This window comes from Cervus elaphus, chromosome 15 (genome assembly GCF_910594005.1).
Source record: "Cervus elaphus chromosome 15, mCerEla1.1, whole genome shotgun sequence".
NCBI classification, from domain to species: domain Eukaryota; kingdom Metazoa; phylum Chordata; class Mammalia; order Artiodactyla; family Cervidae; genus Cervus; species Cervus elaphus.
The window spans coordinates 54,842,703-54,860,902 of record NC_057829.1 but is presented as its reverse complement, the minus strand read 5'-3'; the positions used below and the strand labels follow the sequence as shown (position 1 = coordinate 54,860,902).

Here is an 18,200-nt window from a genome sequence, read left to right as displayed (position 1 = left end):
TATATTAACATAAATATTAAACTGTTAATATAATTATTAATTAATTTACAATAACGTATTCAACAGAAGTGACTAAAAGTCAGATGGAGTGAATAATGCATCTAATAAATGCCAAAAGAGAGGTCTGCTACAAGAAATTAGACAGAGGATGAGCTATGTTTCTCCAGAGAATGTTCCTTATTTACCCTTGTAGAATCAAAAACCTATCTGATGTTGAGATGATACAGAGAAAGTTGTGGGTACTGGTGTTCAACTCTCAAGACACAAAGAAGGGTCAAATGTAACATTTTATAATACAGTAGTCCCTGCTTACCTGTAGAGAATACATTCTGAGACCTAGCAGTTGCCTGAAACCATGGAAATATTGAATCCTATACACACTACGCTTTTTCCTGTACACGCCTACAAAGTTTAGTACATGCTTAAAGGTTAATTTAAAAATGAAGCACAGGGACCTCCTGGTGGCCCAGTGGCTAAGACTTCCTGCTCCCAGTGCTGGGGACTCAGGTTTGATCCCTGGTCAGGAAACTAGATCCTACATGCTGCAACTAAAGATCCCTCATGCCACAACTAAGATGTGGCAGAGCCAAATAATTTTTTTTTTAATTAAGCACAGAATGAAATTAAACATAATAAAATAGAACAATGATAAAAATATACCATAATAAGTTATGTGAATTTAGCCTCTGTTGCTCTCAAAATTATCTTGTACAAAATTTAATGCTTTTTACATCTTAAGCACTTATGCTCTATAGCCATAACTTTTGCAGTTTGAGGTGTAACAGCAAAACTAGCACAAATTTTCTTTTTCCTTCTTCACAATTTCATAAATAGAAGATTCATTCTTACCACAGATCTTAGCAACCTCAGCATACAATTTTTTTCTTTCCTTATTGAGAATTTTCACCTCTACTTTTAAACAAAGCACTTTATAGCTTCTCTATGACACATCCAAATTGTCAGCATCACTACTCTTCTGCTTTGGGGGCATTATTAAGCAAAATCAGCGTTACTTGAACACAGCACTATAATACCAACAACAGACAATCTGATAAACAAGACTAACAGGAGGGATATGCTAGACAAAGGGATGAGTCGGGTCAGGAAGGATGGAGCAATATGGCATAAGATTTCATCATACTACTCAGAACAGCACACAATGTAAAACTCATGAATTATTTCAGGCATTTTTCATTTAATCCTTCTGACCATGGTTAACCCACAGAAACTGAAGTTGCAGATAAAGGGGAACTACTGTATACCACACTTGCCTCTGTTAGAGAAAAGGCATACAAAAGCAGAGAATTTTAGCTATTAATTTACTCAGCCTATTGTGTTATTAACATTATGTCAAAAAATAATTTTAAGGTATCTGCAATAAAAAATGAATATAAAAGAAAGCCAAAAACCACTGTTTAATTAAAAAAATGACTAAAAGGGTGATCATCCAATCCTAAACTACCTAAATATAAAATTACCTAAATTTCTATTTATGAAAGGCTACTTAAAAACCCTTAAAATGTTGTAGTTTGTTTTTTAGTCACTGAGTTGTGTCCAACTCTTTTGCAACAGTATGGAGTGTAGCCCACAAGGCTCCTCTGTCCATGGGATTCATCAGGCAAGACACCCTGGACTGGGTTGCCATTTCCTTCTGCAGGGGATCTTCCCAACCCAGGGATAGAATCCATACCTCCTGCATGGCAAGCGGATTCTTCACTGCTGAGCCCTGACAAGCCCATAAAGGCTTTATATGCTATAGTTAATAATGTAATTTTTAAAAGAAAATATCCCTGCTATTAAACATAGGAACTTTGGCAAAATTGTATAAAATAGAAACAAGCTTCTAAAACCTGATGTCATTTATAGTTCCATAGAGATGGATGTACAGATATAGACAGATATATCAATAGATTAGGGCTACACAGAGACAGAGATCTTTATGGTCTGTGGGTATCAAAGCACATCTAAGTTTCTTTCACCCCAGAGCTCCCCATCCAGTTCACTGAGGCTTAAACTTCTAAGGGCTACACAGTCTTGTCCCTCTTATGTACAAAGCATTCCCAGCTTAGTTTGTGGAGATCAAACCTTCTAAGTTCTCAAAAATTCATATTGGCATGATAGTGAATTGAATTCAATGCCAAGATAAGCAAGTCAACATTCTTAATGAATTAGTCTCAGTTGTATAAGCTATTTTAAACTATTTTAAACCAAACCAAACATACTCTTTATTTAATTTATAACACAAATAAAGTTAGATTCTTACACTGCCTTTAAATGTGTTTTCCATATGAAATTTTAGGTTCTGAAACTTGTTAATAGTATCCTCTTTTTGGTCAATTTTATCCATCAACTCTTGAATTCTTTGATTCTGCATAATTATTTTCTTTGGGAAGGGAAAAAACAAAGTTTAGTGAATGTACTTTGGGGATAACTAGAATGCAAATATGATACATTTTAGAATTCCTTCAAATTTTAAGGTTAGGCAAAAAAAAAAAAAATAGCAATACACTATGCATAGCATGACTTTATTTTCATTTAAAAAATCAACATGCCTAAATACAAAAGGAAAGAGAAGCAATATTTCATAATGGGTAAGAGGAATCAGAAGTCACATGATCTGGGTTTGAATCTTAGCTTCTCTACTTTCTAGTTGTGAACCCCAAGCAAGTTATTTAATGCCTACATAAAAAAAAATAACAGTATCTACATCATAAGGTTGTTCTGAGACTTAAACAACTAAAGAACTTAAAAGAATTCATAGAAAATGTTCTATAAAAAATATGTATGTGTGTGTATGTGTATATACATAAAATAATCTCAAAGAGCTATCAACCAAGTTGGTTTGGATTTGTTTTCAATGTAAGAGAGACATTATGAGGGACTACTGTACCTTCTATTTTATAGTTTAATATAACAGTATGTTTACAAGCAGCAGCTATTTTTATAAATAGGAAAAAAATAAAAGAAAAGGAGGAGAATAGGAACTGTCTAAACAACAGCTAAAATGTCTTGTATTGAGTACATTATTTTGGTTATCTTTTTAAGTACTGGGTATTAGATGCCAAGATTTTGAATTATTTATATCTGATCATATGTTAAAATATTCAGCTCTTTAGAAGAACAAATGTAAGTTCAGAGAAGGTCAGGAAAAATATTAAGTTTAGAGTTTTAAACTCACTTCACCTCTATGTATACCTGCAATTTCATACTTAGATCTAACAAGGCCAAATCCATCTACAACCACTTAGAGTGATCTGAACTGATCTGAACGTATAAAGTGCTAGAGATTTTCAGATTCTGATGCTGCACACTGATCAGGCCATATCCTAAATTTTAAAACAGTAACTTCAGACAAGATAAACACTATTTAAATAATCTACTCAACACAATGCACCTGGTAAAAGAATGACAGAGATGATTCTCTGGCAGCACATACAGATCTAAGATGCCTTCTAAGGGAAGAAAGCAAGACACAGAACTACAATCCTATTCGTATAAATTTTTTAATAGATGTATGTTACACACATACATACACATATATCTACACATATACAAATAAAATCTTTTCTGGAAAGACCAAAGAAACTTTCCAGAAACCATATGTGGAAAGAGGTATGAGAGTGAAGGCACTTACATACTCATCAATTATTCATGCTGTCTATTTTACTTATTAATTTCCTTATCAAGATAAAATAAAGCTTAAAAGCAGTACCTTATTAGACTTCTCAAGCTCTTGAACCAATGAATTTAAATTAATTTCTGATTCTGAAAAAGAATATTAAAAATAAACATCTAAGTACCTAAAGAAATAAATCGATAAATAAACATGAAACTTAAGCTGCTACAGTAGACACCTCATTGTTATACTCAGGAAAAAGAATTTTCACAGCACTAGAAGCACACAAACAGCTACAAATTCTACCACCAGAGAGTAATGTTTCTGAAAGAGCCACTTTCAAAACCCAGGGAAAAAATGAATGCTGTCTGCTCAATAGTAGAAAATTTCTGGAATAATGTCAGAGAAATAGCTTATACCTTTCTGACCCACTTCATAATGAGGCATCACTTATCTGCTATTTTCCACCCATCTTGTTTCACACAGAAAAGGGCAGAGTATTTCATCTAATACTTGAAACTCAGATGTGACAACCCCTCCCAGTTCCCCACCACCACACACACACATATAAATGAACAAACTTTACAGCTTTACAATTTCCTATGAGATTTCTTAATTTGCTGATAAAGCTATACTTAGGTTTTGGTTTTTCCTGAAAGTCTATTTTCTAGTAATATTAGTCTTAAAGTAAAGAAAAGCAAAAATATATTTTTACTAATAAATTACTGTAAACTCATACAAATGGTAAAATATTAAATGTCACCTCCATCATTTTCTGACCACTTGGTAAATAAGCTGCATAAATCTCATACTTACCAACCGTCTTTTTAAGAATTTATAACATCTACATAGGGATATAATACAACCACTTACCACTTTCTCTCTTTTTTAACTCTTCTTGGGTTTTGATTAATTCTTCTTTGGTTTTAGCTAATTCAGCTTTAACTTGATTAAACTTTATTTCTAAACAAGCAATAGCTTCCTGGGGGTCAGCAAGAGATGCAATATATAAGTGAGCAATTTCAGCCTGTTTCTTAATACCAGTGACATCATCTTGAAGAGAATCAATAATATCTTCAATTCCTACATAATTATGTCCTTCCTAAAAATAGCAAAAACCACATGCCTAATGTTAACAGTGGCTTTCACTACTTCAGTGTGGTACCATCTAGCGTGTTTTAAAAATAAATAGGAAAACAAATGCACAACTTAAAATTTTTTAAACATATTATTTATGTTTTTCTATTAGGTGACTATAGACATGTTTATGTTTTCTTACATAGAAGTAGCTCCAATTATGAAAAAGATGTGCTCCATTAGTCATTGTTTATTTTACGGAACATGAGACATTATTTCTCCATAAGAACAATGTCTTATGGAGTTTACAGAACAATTATAATTATCTAGTTCAGGTATACTCTTAGTCATATAATGAGTCTTTAAAAGATTTTTTGGTTGAGCTGAAGAAACAAATCCTCATTTTCACAATTCAGACTAAATCCCAAACTATGTCAGGGACACAGAATGATGGTTTGACGGCAAGAGCCTAGACATTATCATCCTGCACCTCTGAACTGAGTAATTAAAAAACAGAGCAAAACAAAAACAACCAACCATTCCAGAAAGATGTGATTAATTTCTGCTTCCGTAGAAGCAGCAGAAGAGAAAAACGTTTCCTCAACAGTAGAGAATGGTTATTCAGCCAAGCAAGAGTGATTTTTCTATATATAAATATTTTTGTTTTAATCAGAACAGAATTAAATGACCCTACAGGTCTGTCAGCCAACATGTAAAATTCTTAAGTTTAAAACAAATCTGAGTGGGTATCCCATAATCAGACAAAAAGCAATCTACCTACAAACAACACAATGACTCAAGCCACATCAAACTGAGATATAAATGTAAAAGGTATTTTTTTCTAAGTTCAATAGCTATACTTAAACTATTTGTGTTTACAGTCCTAACAAAGCACACTTACTCATAATAAAGTCATGTTGTTTTTTAAATTCTCAAGTATATTAAATTATCATTGATGTCATATACTAAATCTGGTACCTATAGTTCATGTATTTAATATTTCAGTTAACATACTTCAGTTTCATCTTTCATGGCGTGATCTTCATTCTTTGGTTCCTCCTGAGTATCACATTTACCAATCAAATCCTTGAAAATAGCCAAACGACATTCAGCATTTTCTTCTAAAATTTCTCGTTCCTGAAGGAGAGTTTCCCTTCATAACAGAAGTTAATCCCATTAAGAAACAGAAAAACCACTACTTTACATTTTTATTTTAAATTTCTAAGATTAAGCACATTATAAATTAAAGTGAAAGTGTGAAAATGTTAGTTGCTGAGTCGTGTCAGACTCTCTGCGACCCCACTGACTAGCCCACCAAGCTCATTTGTCCATGGGATTTTCCAGGCAAAAATACTGAAGTGTCTTGCCATTTCCTTCTCCAGGGGATCTTTCCGACCCAGGAATCAAGCCCAGCTCTCTTGCACTGAAGGCGGATTCTTTACCATCAGACAGTAAATAAAAAGACTTATAAATTAAAAGTCAATTTAAATAATCACTCATATATAATTCACAATCACCATGGGATTAGTAATAGCTATTTTCAAGCTTGCATAAAGGTTAGAGTTTAGAAGTCATCTAATATAAAAAAGCAAAAAAATATTTTTTTCACAAGTAAATAAAATTTTCAATTTTTACCTGGACAAGAACAAAACAACTTACTTAAAGTCAGCTTCTCGTTGGGCCAAATACTGAGTAAACTCCTGTGTAACTTCTTCACGAATTTTAAATTCCAATGTTAACTTTTCTTTTCTTTCATTTATTAGTTTTTTTTTCAAATCTTCTATTAAATCCAAAAGTTTCTAAAATATAAATATTAAAATTCTAATTAAAAAGCAAATAAATTCCAAGAGAAAGATATTCCACGTGTTTAAAAATAAAACTTTTTCATTTCTTTACTAAATTACTATGTTTCCTTTTAATACAGATAGTATTTTCACTGGAAACTATGTATATGCAGAGATTCATTAATGTGAAAAATCAAGTTCATCTCACCACATTTTAGAAACAGACATAGTTCAAATGTGTATCTGGTTACACAGAGAATGAAGAGAAAAGAAAATTTGAGCATCTATTATCTACTAGGAACTACCTTGGGGAGTTCATATTTTATTTCATTTAATCCACACAATCTTTTTTACACTTAGTAGGAACACTCAAATTTCCTAGGTAGGGAAAGTAAGGACCAAGCTGTGGTAAATGCGTAAGTTTGAGTTTAAAGTTAGTCCGTCAAAATATAAAGTTGACATGTTACACAGAGCAGTTACTGCGAATCCCCAGTTTTCAAAATGGCAAAGGGAGATATTACATATTTTATTGGGTTTCTATAACTATCCAAATGTAAGCAACAACTCTTTGAAAGCACACATAATTAATCATGTAATATGGACAATAAACAATAAAACAATTAAAATTTGACATTATAGCCAGTATAGGTATGTAAATTGTAGCAGTCAAGAAAAGAGCCTGATAGCATTTTTTAAGGTTTCTAATTAAAGTTTCTCAATAATAAACTAATAAACTCTCAAAGCTACAGATCTTTCACTTTATCAATTTTATACTTGAAAATATTTTACAGATATCTTGACTTTGAAATTCTAAGAACTTCTACTGAGGAAATAATTTTATATTTTGGCTATAAAATAGTCACTGTGTTTTTTGCAATGAGTTGTTGTATGTAAACAAAAAAGTAAAATGCAACTCAACAGTCAAACTTAAGAAATGGGTTCAACTATGGTACCAGCATACAGTAAAACTACTGTAATGGATTATGATGACATATTTACTATTCATAATTTCCACAATTTATTTTTAAATGAAGAAAATCAGTTAAAAATATTGTAACAAACAGTAAAAATCTATTAACATGACCAGTAGATTAGACACATTTATATTTCCCTTTTTCTTTTTTCCTAGATTCTATCATGACTATATAATACTTTTATAATTTTAAATAACCACAGACTTTTCCCACTGTTTAAAACAATAAATATTTAATAGTAACTAGTAGTAACTATTGAAGAAGAGGGGCTTCTCTAATGGCCCAGATGGTAAAGAATCCATCTGTAATGTAGGAGACCCAAGTTCAATTCCTGGGTGGGAAAGATCCTCTGCAGAAGGGAATGGCAAGCCACTCCAGAATTTTTGCCTGGGAAATCCCATGGACATAGGAGCCTGGCAGGAACAGTCCATGGGGTCACAAAGAGTCAGACAGGACTTACTAACTTTCACTTTTCACAATGAAGAAGAAATGTGGGAGACTCAAGAGAAATCTGTATGAATGTGGGAATATCTTGGGAAATTGGTTTCTTTCAGTAATTCTCAACAACAACTAGTTTTCTATCACCGTTAGTATCTGATAAAGTATTGAGTGAAAAAAATTCTGGTTATTCAAGTTAAATGAATTTTAAGCATAAACATGTTACTATCAATATATTTTATAATGATTTTTAATACATTTCATAATGATCTTTAATACTGACGACCCTCTAATTAATAAAATGCTAACAATGTAAAGCATGAGAAGCCTAATCATTTTCATTTTGAGAAGTATTACAAAAAACTTGGATGAAAATTTTAATTTTGAAGTACCTAGTCAATATTATCAGAGAAGGCAATGGCACCCCACTCCAGTACTCTTGCCTGGAAAATCCCATGGATGGAGGAGCCTGGTGGGCTGCAGTCCATGGGGTCGTACAGAGTTGGACACGACTGAAGTGACTTAGCAGCAGTCAATACTAAAAGATACGCACTTACACTATATAATCCTACATAAATGGCATTAATTTTTCCTATATAAATTCATAAACTACTAACATAATAAGTTTAATGAACATCATATTGATATATAAACTTCAGTTTTGAGATAAAAAAATTAAATTACGACTATCAACGACTTAGCCTAGTTTTCCACTGAGTGAAGTACTACATTACAGAGATCCAGGGTAAACCAGGTTCAATCACACAGTGACCAGATATACTAGGACTAATGGCATCTGAAGCTTTCATCTTCATTTCTAAGCAACAAAGGCACAAGAATGGCTTTCAGGGACACTGGAATAAACTATTAAGATGAGAGTATTTAACTCAATACATCATTGATCTACTTAAATTTCTACAGTCCAAAAGAGTACTATGATGTCAGATGCGTCAATACCACTGAAGCCACTTAATGAGGGGAACCAGTAATGTGGACAGGATCTACATTTCAGAACTGTGTGCATGTGTGCTCACTCAGTCGTGTCTGCCTCTTTACAACCCCATGGACTGTAGCTCACCAGGTTCCTCTGTCCATGGGATTCTCCAGGCAAGAATATTAGAGCAAGTTGCCATTTCTTTCCCCAGGAGATCTTTCTGACCCAGGGATCAAACCTGCATCTCCTACCCTGGCAGGTGAATTCTTTACCACTGAGCCACCTGGGAAGCAATATTTCAGGATTAATGAAACTTAAATATATGTATGAATTTTATTTGGACAGAAATTATAAGAAACACCATTAAATCTTATTTGTTTTCATAAATGTAAGACGATCAAGCGATTTTTGTTTTGAATAAATAGAATAATCGGTACTAGGCACACATTTTGCACTCTTGTACTTAAGACAGCAAGGTAAAATTTTGGAGGAGTATGCTAAAATCACAGGGTGAAAGGATACTGGGGAACAATGAAAAGAGATCCGAAACACAACACCGAGTTAACCAAAACTCTGCTTCACCAAAAATGGAGAAATCAGACATTGTCTGCCTCCTAATGTAACTCAATGGGAAATTCACAACTTCACATATGTAACAGGCTTGCCTAAAGTGTTAAACCTTCTTAAAGTGTTAAATCATCTTATTTAAGATGATCCGGACTGGCGGTTTTCTACAGGACAACTAATCACAAAGTTTCAAAAATATCTATGATAGATTAGAGATTAACTAAAGAAACATGATAATCAGAAGCAATGTATTGAGTTGTATCAAAAACAAAGTGGTTATGAAAGGAAATACTGGGACCACTAGAGAAATCTTGATATGGACAATACAACACTATGTTACTGTATTAATGTGAAAGTGCTTAGGTATGAAAATGGCCTTTTGATTGTGAGGAACACGTCCATGTTCTTGAGAAACATGATGAAGTAGTTAGTCGTAAGGTATCATTATGTATGCATCTTGTTTTCAAATGGTACAGGCAGAAAAGACGTGTATTCACACTCACAAAAAGAGAATATAAAAATGGCAAAATGTTAACAACTGGCAAATCCAGATGAAGTGCAAATGACTATTCATTATATTATTCTTTCTATGGGTGTGAAAATTTTCAAAACATGCAAATGAGAGATAAACTTAGTGTATTGTTGGAAAAAAATGGGAGAAAGAGCCTTAAGAATTACTAACCATAACTTCAGAATAATAAATAAGCCAATTTTAGAAGTATGAGTTAATACATACTCTCTTCCCCTCACGGCTACTGAAAGCCTTATCATCCTCTAATGTATTATCTAGATCTTCATCAGTAAATTCAGTTTCCACATTCTGCTTTTCTTCAGCTTTTTCTAGATCCTCAACCAAATCTTCATCTTCCACCACATCTTCTAGACTGCTTTCCCATGAAATCGTGGATCTTTTTTCATTTAGTATTTTATTATCTGAATCATTAATTTCTAATGATTCATCTTGAGAAGATTTGACAGGCCCAAATGATCTCTCTTGAGAGCAATTTAAAATATCTGGAACACAAACCTGGTAAAATATACAATGTAACTTTTAAAACAAAGGCAAAAACTGTCGACAAAGAAAAAACAATTATAAATTTAAGTCAAATGACAACTTGAGAATTAAAAAGAAAAATCTATACAAATAGACAAGAAGGAATTAGCACACTCAAATACATATTTGATAAGAAAAAAGCTAATTACACATGTATACTACAGATAAATCTACTTTCCTGGGTTAAGTTCTTTTCCTAGTACTATTCCCCAGCAGGGGGTTTCCTGATTAGCCACTAAATAAGCCAGATGGACAGCAGAGCATATAATTCGCTGCATACTTGCAATTTGTAACGGGTAAGTTATTTATTACTGAGCTCATTTTACTCTTAAGCAGGGGTAACTTTCAATTTTTTTCCTATGCCTACTACTCAAATATTACATTGTTAATTTTCAATTATTTTCTAGGTTTACAGCTGTTAAGTGCAAAATGTATTATCTACTCTAAGAAAAAAAATCATTACTATTCTAATACGAAGCTTAACAAATTCTGAAATTTAGCTATATTTACTTTTTGTGCAATGGCTGAGAACTTCAACACATTGAGTGTCTCATCATAGGCAAAAGAACATTGGCTGATGTTGACAATCATACATATCTTCCCTTTACCATTAAAAAAACTTTGAAAATAGTGGGTCAATTTACTTTCCCGGAAAGGCACATGCTGTTGAAACCTATGAAAAAAATTTTCAAAAAATTAAAAGTTAAAACAAATCTCGTAAAGTCAGGATACTGATAAATTTTACAAAGAAATAACATAACAACCATTGACTTAAATTCTAGATTAGTGATTAGTTTCATTTGTACTAGTCATTTTCTGTTTATTCATGTTGTTTTCTCTAAACACTGCTACTATTATTATTAATACTGATAGTAATAACCAACTAGGGCAAAATGTAAAGGAAGTCACAATGAAGTGGGTTGTGTTCTCTCAGTTCAGTCGCTCATTCGTGTCCAACTCTTTGCGACCCCATGAATCGCAGCACGCCAGGCCTCCTTGTCCATCAACAGCTCCCGGAATTGACTCAAACTCATGTCCATCGAGTTGGTGATGCCATCCAGCCATCTCATCCTCTGTCTTCCCCTTCTCCTCCTGCCTTCAATCATTCCCAACATCAGGGTCTTTTCCAATAAGTCAATTCTTCACATCAGGTGGCCAAAGTATTGGAGTTTCAGCTTCAGCATCAGTCCCTCCAATGAACACCCAGGACTGATCTCCTTCACGATGAACTGGTTGGATCTCCTCGCAGTCCAAGGGACTCTCAAGAGGCTTCTCCAACACCACAGTTCAAAAGCATCAATTTTTCAGCGCTCAGCTTTCTTCACAGTCCAACTCTCACATCCATACATGACCACTGGAAAATCCACAGCCTTGACTAGACGGACCTTTGTTGGCAAAGTAATGTCTCTGCTTTTTAATATGCTATCTAGGTTGGTCATAACTTTCCTTCCAAGGAGTAAGCGTGTTCTCTAGTGTATAGCAATTATGCAATATATACACCATAACTAGAAAATGATAAAGGCTGGATTTATTATTTACTTAGCCTAAAATGCTAGTTAATACAGAAATCTATCACATCTAGAAAACCACAATGCATTAATAAGAATAATACGGTTTCAAAGTCTGTCAATAAACCAGCATTAGAAGCTTATTATCTAAGTTGTCAGTTGATACATATTTGCTATAGAAAATACTGTGTTTACCTGAGTCACTGGCATTCACTGATAATGCTTTTCATTTCTATCATGTTTTAAATCCAAGATCTCTAAGAAATTTTAATTATAATCCATTCCTAGTCATTACATAAGAAGCAAGTTAAAAACAAAAAGAACTTTCTTAAACTAGCAAAGCTGAAAGTTTAATATTATTAACATAATCCTTGATATGCTGATAACATATTCAGCAACTCTTACTTTGACTTTTCACTGTTCTTCAAAACACTGATACACTTTCCCAGAGTCAGTAAAGAAGTGTTGATGTTCCCAGTCTCTCTTAACCTTTCACCTTCATTCTGGGTCCTCATGCTTCGTTCTGAGCCAGCAAGATCACATAAAGACAATCTAAATTAACCAGAGGAAAAAAACTTTAAAAAATTCTTCAAAACAAAAAAGTTCAAAATAATAATTACAATTTAAAAAATGCTCAACTTACTCACTGACTCGTATTACATGTGGTATTTCCGAATCTTCAATCTGTAATATTCTAATGGTAAATATGCTGTGACTAAAAGAAATAAACAAAGATTAAATATTATCACTCATTCTTTATTTCTGCATCCTAAATAGGAGAGGCAAGCATCTAAATCAGTATCTATTTTTCATCCTAATACCAGCCATCATTATAGTACTACGTTCTCCAACGACCTATCAGGTATCGCAATTCAGTGTTTCACTGTCACCTACGTAACACTCGACTACTAACACCACTTAGCCCCAAATCCTTCAAATTTTCAACATTCCAACTTCTATTAATGAAGTCACTCATAATAAACTCTCAATTTGCTTGCAAAGATGTTATTACTTATTAAAATGGTGTAATGTATAGCTAATCACTTGAATCAAGCAAAGTATACATTTGGCTTAGATGCCTAAATATTGGCTTATCTGGATTACATGTTGTCCTTAAGCCATACATGGGAAACGGGTCTTTCCCCTTTAAGAGAAAATCTGTTTTAAGTATCTCACTGTTTAAACTTACTCCCTTTTGTCTCTCATTCTCCAATCCCTTCCATTAAAAACATCCTTCCTTAGCCCTTTGAAATACTGGCCTAACTCGTATAGAGTGTCTATGTTCATGGAGTAAGTAAAAAAAAAAACAGAGAAATGTCCTATATTACAGGCAATTAAAACATTGAGCTTAGATATTCACATACAGAAAGAACAAAAATACTTCACATTGAGTGCAAATTAGTAAACTGTATGTTAGAACAAGAAATTAGTCCTGATAATCTTATGTGTTTAGTGCTCTTCAGTTTACAGAATGTTTTTATGTCTACAAATTAATTTAACATATCAGAAAACCTACTGTCTGATTTAATCTTAAATTAGTTGTATTTAAATGAGCACAGGTACTAGGGCTTCCCTAGAAGCTCAGTTGGTAAAGAATCCGCCTGCAATGCAGGAGACCCAGGCTCAATCCATGGGTCAGGGAGATCCCCTAGAGAAAGAAATGACAATCCACTCCAGTATTCTTGCCTGTAGAATTCTATGGACAAAGGAGCCTGGCGGGCTACAGTCCATGGGATCACAGAGTCTGACAGGACTATGTGACTTTCACTTTCAAATGAGCACAGAACACCTGGGTGCCTCAGGTCAGGTTTAGACCACAAGATTTACTCCTTACCTTCTGCTAGAAGCATTGTTCAGTTTTGTGAAAGCAACACTCTGGTGCTTTGTTCCTAGCTTTAAAAGTCTATACGCTTCTTTGGCATCAGATACTTGAATCCACTGTAGATCTTTAAAAAATAAAGAGGGCACATATCAATTTACAAATGCATAGTGTAATCTCTTTGAAGATTTGTAATCTCTTTCCTAGACATATAATGAAATCTTTCTTTTAATAACACATCCTAGGTATAGCCAACTCAGCTATCTCATATTCCACTAGAAAATAAGTACACAAGATGAGGATATTATAATGATTTTGTAGCATAAACACAAAAAGTAGATGTTCTTCAACAGGATTTGCCAAAGGGAAAATTAAAAATAGGTTAAGATTCCTCAGAATTAGACATCCGGAAAAAAAAAAAAAAAGAAAAAGAAAAAGTACATTACAGAGTAAACCTAGAAAATTAACTAGCTATGAGATTTTAGATAGATTGCAATTCATTTGTGAGTCATGAAATCAAATTTCTTGAGCCATAACTAGCATTTTGTAAAAATGAAGTAGAATGTACAAAACACCAAAGTGTAAAAAAAAAAAAAAACACCAAAGTGTATTGTGACGGTAAATATAATTAATGTTAATTTTCAATTGTAAATATGCATACACACACACACACATATACATGTGCAGGTGGAGAATTATGATGTCATTATTAAGTATTTCCTACTGTAGGGTAGTGATTTTTAAAAGGTTGCAAAAATACCATTGTGGTACACCAAATAATTCCAAGGTCTGAATACTGTTACAAAGCAGCAGAACAATGTGAATATACACACACAGCTTTTCCTATCCCCCAATATTCAATCAATAATACTCAAGAAACAAAACACTAAACCCTTTTACCTTCAGGTTTAGTGAACATTTTCAAAGCACAAAGTACTGTTACTATCTTGATATTAATAAATAGTATAAAAACTTTCAATTTCCAGTCTGCTTTCCTATAACAAAGCCTAGAAAGAAACTTCAAAGCAAAAAAGTAAAAAATACTCATCAGTATACCTTTTATGAAAGAATAGCCCTTTACATCTTGGGAAAGGCGCAGTGTCTTTCTCTTTTGGAACTTAGATGATACAGGAACAAACAAATCATAAATACATTCGTTGTAAATCTCAAAGAAAGATACCCACACAGAAAATTTTCTATTAATATCCATATTCAAGTTCGAGCGTTCACAATCTTTCATGGATTCTTCAAACTCTGGGATACTCAAAGAGTTTGTTAGACTTCCTACAGAAAATTTAAAAAAAGATAATCACAAACTTAAATAAGATAATAGGCTATTACCTTATTATCTTCCAAGACTCCCCAGCTTGAGAAACTAAGTATCCGAATCTTCTGAGTAGCAGCAGTGTTAAAAATTTTTTGGACCAAAGCAGATAAAAATATTTGTGTTAACCAAAATTTGGCTTTTTTGTTTTGCAAATATGTTAATAAACCAAAATGAAATTAAATGTAAAGGACAAAGAAAAAAATAGTGCCACTCTTGAATTCAACATAAAAGTTAACAATCAGTAGAAGTTAACAATCAGTAACAGTTATTAAATCCAAATAAAACCTTACAGTGACTGGCATTTCATATAGTTATGTACCATTTTCGAAGTATTATTGACTGTGTCATTAAAGAAATTAAATCACCAGAAGTGATTCAAAAATTAAAAGCCCTTTAAATAATTAACTTCTTAAAAGTATATGAGAAAGGAAACCTTACCATAAAGAGCACCATAACTGTCATTATGCATAACAACCTAAAAAAGATTTAAGTTAAAAAATATTTTTAGTTAATATTAAATAACCAGTAAATTCATTCCCTATCCAAATAAGTCACCAGCCTTTCATCTACTCAACTCAACAAACTAATAGGAAATTTGGGGAAACTACAGAAAATATTCAAAGGAATACCATCATATATAATCCCTGCCACTCAGAGGCAATTACTATTAATATCTCAATATATTCCTGTCTATTCTTTTCCCTACACTGATTGCATTGTAAGCTTTCTCTCTATAAAATTAAAAATTATTAACAAACATTTGGTGCCTGCATAACTGACTAGATGTGATGTGAAATTACTTAATTAAATAATACTAAGATAAACAGCATATTTTTTCTTTCTGTAATTTAATTGTTCCCTTAGACTATATACCTTAATCTGAATTGGTAGATGAAAAGATATGAACTTTTTTTCAAGTTCTCACTCATAATATAGTATTGCTAAATTGCTTTGGAGAAATACATTTTACAATCAATATATGGAAGTGAAAGTGTGTATCTCATGTCATATATCTGAAACATATAATATTGTACAGCAAACTCAATAAAAAGAGATTTTAAAAAAAGAAAGTATGATCTCATGTTTTTACTATCTTAATAATTTCATAGGCAAAATAATATTTTAACTAGATAAACTGTTAGAGAAAATTTTTTTCAATATTAATGACTTGAATTTCCTCTATGAATTACCTATACAAATATCCACCAATCTCCACAAATCTTGTTAAAATACTATTTTACTTTCAGAGAGCATAATCATGGACTTTGAACTTTACTCTCCACCGAGCAACACTACTTTGAAACCCTGATTTCTAAATTATTAAAAACAAATCCTCATCAGTGTTTTCAATATATCCAAAAGGACTGTTAATAGTTTTTAACAATCTTAGAATATAACATGTAAAAACATAACACAAAATCCAGAAGGACTAAATAGACAAGTATAACTTTATTAAAACATGTTTTAATAAAAAATTATTAAAAAGAAGAAAAAGGAAAAAACAGATGAGACACATGAATTAATGTAGTAACAGATTTATAATATGTTAAATGAAACAGCAAGTTATAGAATGTCTGTATAATAAAATCTTATTTTTGTTAAATAAAAGACCATTATCCCACATACAAAGAAAAAGGAATAAAGATATATGCGACTATTTATATATGACTATATTTGCATGTGTATATGAACTTCCCAGTGGCTCAGTGGTAAAGAACCCACCCGCCTGCCAAGGTGGAGACACAGGTTCAATCCTTGGGTCCAGAAGATTCCATGGAGAAGGAAATGGCAACCCACTCCAGTATTCTTGTCTGAGAAATCCCATGGACAGAGGAGCCTGGTGGGCTACAATCCATGGGGTCACAAACAATCAGACATGACTCAGCGACTAAACAACATATAGACATACATAGAAACCTCAGTACATAGATTTTATTTTTTTTTGGTATACTGAGAAAAAGATCAAAAAGGACATGCTCATATCTGTTAATATCAGTTTTTCTCTTTAGAAATGAAATTATAGGAAATTTTTTTTTATTTTTCATATCCTCTTGTTTAGATTTTGTATATACACATTACTCCTACAAATAGAAAAAGGAATTTTTAAAAATTCTATAGAAAGTTGCTGTTTCTACAACAACCTAAAATGATTAAAGAACATTTACATTTGTTTTGTTTAAACATTTCAGCTGTTTGTACAATACAAAATGAAGAAATTTCTTCAAAAAAGCTTTTAATCATAAAGAAAAGACAACAACCACAACAAGATATTTCAATATAGGCTGAAACAAACTGAAGAGCTAATAAAAGGTCACAATTATGTGTATTTTACCGGCTAAAATACTCCCATACCTCTTTAATTTGCCGAAGTAATGCACTTTTGCTAGCAGCTTCTTCTTTCTCTTGGTCGGGTGATAACCGTAAGTATTCTCTGGACCTATGTGGTTTAAGGTTCATCTTTGCATACAGTCTTTCCTGAAGACTATCAAATAACACATTCAAAGTTCGAGGAAGAATGCCAGTATTTTCTTCTGTGCCTATGACAAGAATTTGTGTTTTACAGTCTCTCAAAGTACTAAGAAAGAGTAAAGAAACATTGTTGAACTACCAAGACTCCTTTTATACCACCAATAGGCAAGAGTAAAAAGCTAAGACAAAAAGTGAGAAAACCTGCAGATTACTCAGTGTTCCATCACTTTAGTTTTCATTGTATAACTGACATTTACCAACTATTAGCCTGGCGTAAAACCTGAAATTTTACATTCAAATCAGGTTTTAAGACTGACTATCATTCATTATCATAAAGTATAAAAGTAAAATAAAATACAGTGTTTCCCTGGTTTTCTGTGCTTAATTCTTTATGTTACATCAGTCCTTTTTCCAAGTTTTCATCACCATGTAATTCTCTATCATATGGGTAAAGTAGTTTCACAAATTAAGTCAATCTGATTCAAAAGCCATGGGCAATACACATTCAATATGCTATTACTATTAAAAACAGAGCAAATTTGCAAGGCAATGGAAACATAACTATAAGTATTATGAAAATGAGCAAATATTAGGGCTTCCTTTCTTCTTTCTAGCAAAAATAAAACCATTTAC

The 18,200-nt window shown here is 32.6% G+C and overlaps 1 protein-coding gene across 11 annotated transcripts in view; it reads right to left on the bottom strand.

Annotated features, from left to right (window-relative positions):
* KIF20B (kinesin family member 20B) overlaps positions 1-18,200 on the bottom strand; it is a 78,571-nt gene that overhangs the window by 45,046 nt on the left and 15,325 nt on the right. For 8 of the 11 annotated variants that reach the window (XM_043925789.1, XM_043925786.1, XM_043925793.1 and 5 more), the window contains 13 exons: positions 17,451-17,635; positions 15,537-15,573; positions 14,828-15,055; positions 13,787-13,898; positions 12,596-12,667; positions 12,358-12,504; positions 10,955-11,117; positions 10,127-10,417; positions 6,353-6,492; positions 5,708-5,846; positions 4,490-4,718; positions 3,713-3,765; positions 2,264-2,383 (listed from right to left, as the gene is read on the bottom strand). In XM_043925789.1, coding sequence (XP_043781724.1) covers positions 2,264-2,383; positions 3,713-3,765; positions 4,490-4,718; positions 5,708-5,846; positions 6,353-6,492; positions 10,127-10,417; positions 10,955-11,117; positions 12,358-12,504; positions 12,596-12,667; positions 13,787-13,898; positions 14,828-15,055; positions 15,537-15,573; positions 17,451-17,635 — 1,916 coding nt within the window. The remainder of the gene's footprint in view (positions 1-2,263; positions 2,384-3,712; positions 3,766-4,489; positions 4,719-5,707; positions 5,847-6,352; positions 6,493-10,126; positions 10,418-10,954; positions 11,118-12,357; positions 12,505-12,595; positions 12,668-13,786; positions 13,899-14,827; positions 15,056-15,536; positions 15,574-17,450; positions 17,636-18,200) is intronic. The other 3 variants (XM_043925795.1, XM_043925796.1, XM_043925794.1) reach the window with 2 other exon arrangements.